Here is a 7,447-nt window from a genome sequence, read left to right on the forward strand (position 1 = left end):
CATGGGTCCAAGCTATGCCTGCCTCTTTGTATGATACGTGGAATAATCCCTCTTCCGCAGCTACACTGGCCCCATCCCCCACCTCTTCCTCCGTTACATCGATGACTGTATCGGCGCCGTCTCGTGCTCCCACGAGGAGCTCGAACAGTTCAAAAACTTTACTAACACCTTCCACCCCAACCTCAAATTCACCTGGACCATCTCTGATACCTCTCTCTCCTTCCTGGACCTCTCTGTCTCCATCTCTGGTAACCACCTCAAAATTGATATCTATTTCAAGCCACTGACTCCCAGAGCTACCTAGAATACACCTCCTCTCACCCACCTTCCTGCAAGAATGCGATCCCCTATTCCCAATTCCTCCGCCTCCGCTGCATCTGCTCCTGAGATGAAGCGTTCCACTCCCGAACATCCCGGATGTCCTCGTTTTTCAAGGACCGCAACTTACCCCCCTCATTGGTCAAAAACGCCCTTGACCACATCACTCGCATTTCCCGCACCTCAGCCCTCACACCCCCTCCCCGCAATAAAAACAAAGACAGAATTCCCCTTGTCCTCACGTATCACCCCATTAACCTCCAGATTCAACGCATCATTCTCCGCCACTTCTGCCACCTACAATCTGACCGCATTACCAAGGATATATTTCCCTCCCCACCCTTATCTGCCTTTTGTAGGGACTGCTCTCTCCGCGACTCCCTTGTCCGTTCCACACTCCCCACTAGCACCTTTCCCTGCAACCGCAGGAGGTGCTACACCGAGCCCTACACTTCCTCCCTCACCTTCATCCAGGCCCCAAAAAAACCTTCCACATTAAACAGGTGTTCACATCCGCTAATGTGGTCTATTGTATCCGCTGTTCCCAATGTGGCCTCCTCTACATCGGGGAAACCAAACGGAGGCTCGGAGACCGCTTTGTGGAGCACCTACGCTTAGCTCATGACAAATGACACCTCCCAGTCGTGAACCACTTCAACTCCCCCTCCCACTCCCTGGATGACATGTCCATCCTGGGCCTCCTCCAGTGCCACAACGATGCAAACCGGAAACTGGAGGAGCAGCGCCCCATATTCCACCTGGGAATCCTGCAGCCCAATGATCTTAATGAGGAATTTACAAGCTTCACAATCTCCCCACCCTCGACCTCATCCTAAGACCAGCCCCCCCTCTCATCCCTGCCTCCTTGACCTGTCCGTCTTCTCTCTCACCTATCTGCTCCTCCCACCTCACTGACCAATCCCCACCACTACCTACCTGCACTCACCTATCCCATCCCACCCAACTTCCCTAGCCCGACACCCCCGCTCTCTGTTTATTTCAGAGCCCCATTCTCCTCCCCCATTTCTGAAGAAGGGTCCTGACCTGAAACATCCTGCTCCTCTGATGCTGCCTGGCCTGTTGTGTTCCTCCGGCTCCACACTGTGTTATCCATCCATATCCCCCTGTGTATTGGGCTGCTTGAGCCCTATCTGGCTCCAGCTTTGCAATTCTTGCAATTTGGCAACATTTATTATTCTATCTTCCATTGTGTTCATAGCCAATAAGACGAGCTACTTTTCTGATCCCTACTATACCCTTGACCTTGTCCAGCTTTGGGATCTCTCTCTTTCCAGACTCTTTCTGTTTTTAAACCTTCCTTTTAAACAAATTGCTTTCCACAATTTGCAATTTCTTCCTAGAGATGTGTTCTCTCCTAGAGCCATACCTGAGCTTACGTTGTTTTTCTGCCTTCTATCCTTGCACCTTACATTCCCTATCCATAAACCAAACATCCTATATATTCAGAGATAACAAAGTGTGGAGCTGGATGAACACAGCAGCCAAACAGCATCAGAGGAGCAGAAAAGCTGACGTTTCAGGTCTAGACCCTTCTTCAGAAATGGGGGAGGGGAAAGGGATTCTGAAATAAATAGGGAGAGGGAGTTACAGTTTCCTGTATCCTTCCCTGCTCTACTTATAATACTCACATCTGTCCAATGACAAGCCCCATCATAAATGAGAAAATTTGCCAGTGGTCCCAGTCCAATTCCTCTCTTATTACTGTATTCAGAAATACTTTCTGATCTTTCCTATCTATTATTGTCAGCTAACTACATCTGATTGCCAAATTTACAAAGCATACAATGATATTCTTTTCTTAATTTAATACCTTTAAATCCATATCCAATATTTTGCGGAAATCTCTTGTTAAAGATAGACTTGCTATGGGCCATGATGACATCCTTTGATATTTCTTGCAAATCTCACAGTTGTCACCAACTTCTTGCATAAACTTAATGTATTCTTTATCCCTTATCCCTACATCCTTTATGGACATTTTTTTAAACTTTAAATGCCCATGCATTTTTAATCTAATTGGCTATTCCCCTTCTAAATTTCTGACCCCAATGTCAAGAACATTTGAATTTAGTTAGTAGATATGTTACGTTGTATTCAAGAAATGCAGTAGTATCCCAATTGTGTAAATTACAATTTCACAGATTTTTCTCATTGAATAGCTTTGTCATTTTCTGTATCAACTTTCATCTGTGTTTTCATCATCTATAGCCTACTTAATGGTATTTCAAAACGGTATAACACAACATTCATGCTAATAAAATGATTAATTTTGACTATATTACAAGGAATGACTGCGATTTTCAAAGATTTTAGTCTGTTATCATCCCCAAATCTGATATGGGTGAAACTCTCAAATTCCTCAAATTTGTTCCAATTGTTATTGCTCAGAGTCTAGGCAGCATTTTAGCAGCTCTATTTCACACACTGTAGTCATGTATATCCATTGTCTACTAAAAGAATTCTGACACCAATATACTTATCACAGGCCTAAACCTCATCTGATCACTTCAATATTGTCTCTTTGATTCAGATCTCCATCTCCTTCCTCAGAATCTTCCATTTCAAAAACTCTATTATACTGTCTGGGACAATTCATGGCACTTGGTATTTTGAATTCTACCTAATACATCAATTGACCACATCCTGGGAATTTCTGGGATTCAGTCTTTTAGTGTATTCCCATGTTCTCCTCGCTTGTCAAATTGTCATTTGTTGTGGGTAAATCACCACAAGGCTACCTTTAATTCTATTACTTATTAAGAAATCTCACAATCAAATACTGCAAAAAAAATTGACTTTATTGCATGCAGTGTCCAAAATAAAACCCTTCAAATAAGCAAATTAAACCTCGCAACTCAACTTGGTTATTATCTGATTAATGGTGGAATTTAGCTATGATTTCAACCAACAGTCTTTGTCTCTGGAAATGTCCAACATTCAATCCTTGAGCAGTGTTATTCTTTGAAGTTCTGCTAATGAATTGTTCTGGTGTTGGATTCTTGTACAATATTTCCATCCTCAGCTTTGTAGTGTGACAGTATTAATGATCCTTTAGATTCTTCCATCCAAAATATTGATTACTGTCCGGAACCATTGAGTCTGCAGCTTGCCTTCTTACGAGAAGTCACTTCCTTGTTCCTTGTTACAATTGGCGTTGGCCTATCTGTTTGAAGACACAGCTTTCCTTAAATTCTTCTGCCTGGCAAGCAGTTATCCCTGTGGCATAAAGCAGACAGTTATCAAGCAGATGTTAAAACAGTTTTTTTTTCATGTAGCTTCGACTCTTTCTCCCAAATGTGGCTAATTACTTTCAATTCCTGTGTAAGTTTGTCTTTGTCCTTTAATAGTTTATTCCAGGCAGAGTCATTACCGATTCTTGCAATCTACGAATAGTTATTAAATTTCTGAAATTTACACTATCACACATTTCTGCCCGCATTTCTTTCAGCACAAATTCTTCTTCCATATTTTTGACTGCAAACTGTATATTGACAGTCCCACCAGCTCGTTAACATTGCGTCTTCCATTCTCTGTAATGTGGACGACTGTCCCATTTGTATCACGTGGAAAGGGATGCTGTCTTTCCAAAAGTGTAGCTCTTGTAAAAACTACAAATCTGTCTATGCTCAGTCCTTTTGCACAGTGTAATACTTAAATGCAAACACAGATTGTGGAATTTCCAGCTGGAGTTTGTGTAGGCTTTTATATGAAATACTGTATTCCACTATATATACCCCTACAGAACTACCTTCACTCTTCCTAAACTTGTCAAAACCTGATCACACTTCATGAGCAGTTAGTAAATCATCTTTTTGATATATCTTATCATCAAAAATTAACAGCTTACTGAAACCTTTATCTCTGTTCAAATCATCAGCCTCCAGTTCTGAAAAATACTTTTGTAATTTGTCTTGCTGTTGAATGGTAGCAAAAGTGCCAACACCATTATTTGTTTCTTCTTCAATAATGCAGTAACCATAGTCCACATAATTAGTCTTCCACAGATTATAGGGTTCATTTTCAGAAAACAATGACAGATAATCATGGCCTGACACGTTTCACTTAGATTTAACCAACTTTCTAAACCTTTATCGAAATTAGTCTTTAGTCAAATACCAGAAGTTGAAAGGACTTGTTTTATTTGGTCTCGGGCATCCTTCCCAGATCCTATTAGAAAGCTGGAGAATCTTTTAAGTCCTTGAATGATTTTTCTTAATCATATGCATTTACAACATGCTGATAATTTAGAATTAAGATAATCTACAGGTGAGGATTATCAGTCCAAGTCAATCTTTCGTACAACATAATTGTGTTTGTGTTGTTTGTTATCATAAAACTAAAGAATTTAATAACCTGAGAAATTTGTGCTATCTATTTCAATGGTGAAAACCTAGACTTTGATCAATACTTTTGACTCCAAACTTGATCGATATCCATGTAATGCCATGGTGGTTGCATGATTGGTTTGGAATCCAAAGTTTCACAGCAGGCTTCAAACATAATTTGACACTTCAGTGCAGTACTGAGGAAATGCAATAATATTCAATATCCCATCTTTCTAATGAGGTGGTAAACTGAAATTTTTTATATCAATTCAGATTAATGCAAAACCCAGTGAGAAAAGAAAGATGACCTGGAGAATTGTTCTGGCCAGCATTTATCCTTCAAGTAAAACTGTTAATCAGAATGCAGCAGCAAAATATTACAGATACTGGAAATTGGAAATAAAACAAAAAATTCTAATTGTACACAGAAATAGTAGGAACTGCCGATGCTGGAGAATCTGAGGTAACAAGGTGTAGAGCTGGATGAACACAGCAGACCAAGCAGCATCAGAGGAGCAGGAAAGCTGACGTTTCAGGTCTAGACCCTTCTTCAGAAATTTCTGCTTGCAATGTTGCTTGTTTCTTTCTCCAGAGGTGCTGCTAAACCTGTTGAGACTGCATTGATTTTACCAAAAGTTTACTTCATACTCAAGCTTACCAAAAAACATTTACCATACTTTGAGACTTTGGGAGCAGACACAAATGGGGAGCAGCTTCTTTTCCTCAAACATGGAGTGCGAGATGATATATTAGTGAATTTTCTCATAGTAAAGCAAGCATTGTTAACAAGAGGGGATAAAAAGGTTCTTAGAAAGGTTGTAAACAGACTTTGAAAGGTTTGAAACATAGATATATGCCAGTTAGTGATGGCATGAATTGATAAGAAACAGCCAATAACTAGTCAATCAGCAAAACACTCAGAATTCATATCTGGAAAATTACCAGCTCAGTAGACCTTTATGGAATTCAGCCAAAGAACATCAGAAAGTCAGGATCAGCCTTCAAATGTCAGCTAATAGAACGTAAAGTATATAAAGGTCAATAATTTCAGTAATGCAATCAACAAAGAGGAGAGAGATCTGGTCAATTAATTCAGACTATATTCATCATGGAACTGACATTCTCACATGATTTGTGAATATAAGTTCTTTATAATTCCATATTTCCCTGTTCATTTAGCTGACTAATGGTGAATTGAATGTACTGTATTGCAAAATATTAAAGATTGAGTACAGTCAGCAAAGCTAAGAAAATAAGGGGCCTACAAGGCAGTGTTAGTACTAATCATTTGTGGGTCCATCTTGCCATATTGACCAATAGTGTCTTTCCACGGTTTTGAGTTCAGGTACAGTTATCCCTGCTGAGACTGTTCTCAGACAACATCTCCTCCTGCTCCTCCCGCTCCTCCCATGTCAGGAGACAACACAGCAGGTAGAGATAAAAGAGGGACACGGCCCATGTGGAGATGACAAGTATTCCATCAGCAACCAACTAAATGAGTTTCATTATGCTGTACTGCTCTCCTAAAAATGCCAGTGATAATTTATTCTTATCCAGAACAAATAACCTTCTTTCACAACTAGTTCCCTCTCTTCTCTTATTTAGGTAGGAGTGGAATCCAGCAAACTGCAATGAAAAGGAGGCCAGCACTGGAACACAGGAACATGAGAATGTAGGAACATGGGAACTGAAGCAGGCCATTCAGCCCCTTGAGCCTATCCCACCACTCAATGAAATCATGGCTGATGTAGCCTAATTCCAGATGTTTTTCTTTGGCCCATACCTATTAATGCCTTTGCTTAACAATAATTTATCTACCTCAGATTTAAAATTAACAACTGATCCAGTATCCACTGCCATTTGTGGAAGAGAGTTCCAAACCTCTCCCACGCTTTGTGTGTAGCAGTGCTTCCAAACATCTCTCCTGAATGGTCTGGCCCTAATTCTCAGACTCTGCCCCTTAGTTCTAGAATTCCCAACCAGTCGAAAAAATTTATCTTTATCTACCCTGTTCTTTCCTGTTAATATCTTGAAGACTTTGATCAGATCACAGCTTAACCTTCTAAATTCTAGAGAAAATAGGCCTCATTTTAATAATCTCTCTTTACAACTTAACCCCTGAAGTCCAGATATCATATTGCTCATACTTAGCTCTGCCTCCACTTCTTAGGAAGAAGCCATTCAACCCTCAGAGGAAGTAATGGCAAGGCTTTCACATGCACTGTCCATCAAAGAATTCTTTATCTAGATTTGACTCAGGAGCACAATCCTGCGAGAACATCACTGCTACATCTCTGCAGCTGGTCAATGAAGGAACACCCCAGAACACTAGGGCACTGACAGAGACCAGACACATGCTCAGCCTAGGCAGAAGATGATTGGTTTTGGTACTGGCCACTTTGTTGACATACACAAAGGGGCTCAGGAAAAACAGAGGCACTCCATAAACTGGATCAAATGACGGTCAAAGTCTACCGTCATTATCATTTCCGTGCTGGTTCCTGCATACGAGTGTCTGGCTGTCTTCATGCGCAATTGGCTGTCACCTTGGAAACCAAGATCCGGCACACTCAATGTCAGACCTGCACTCCATCAGTGCAGTCATTAAAATTCAACATTAATGGCAAGTGAGCAGCCTTATCCTCACATCAGGTAGACTATCCACTCAAGGTCAGGTTGGTGCAAGTAGATACTATTACAACTTACTTGGGAAAAGTGCTCCAATAACCTAACCCCACTGTTCCACAAGACAGCACAAACATGTAAATTGAATCAGAGATAGT

The 7,447-nt window shown here is 40.8% G+C and overlaps 1 protein-coding gene across 2 annotated transcripts in view; it reads left to right on the forward strand.

The window, feature by feature from the left end:
• LOC109911177 (progesterone receptor-like) overlaps nt 1-7,447 on the forward strand; it is a 292,961-nt gene that overhangs the window by 273,880 nt on the left and 11,634 nt on the right. Inside the window, exon 8 of one of the 2 annotated variants that reach the window (XM_048598029.1) lies at nt 6,270-6,336. The exons of the other annotated variant lie outside the window; for it this stretch is intronic. Coding sequence (XP_048453986.1) covers nt 6,270-6,336 — 67 coding nt within the window. The remainder of the gene's footprint in view (nt 1-6,269; nt 6,337-7,447) is intronic. 2 annotated transcript variants of the gene reach the window in all.

Source organism: Rhincodon typus, chromosome 6 (genome assembly GCF_021869965.1).
Source record: "Rhincodon typus isolate 14 chromosome 6, sRhiTyp1.1, whole genome shotgun sequence".
Taxonomy (NCBI): Eukaryota; Metazoa; Chordata; class Chondrichthyes; order Orectolobiformes; family Rhincodontidae; genus Rhincodon; species Rhincodon typus.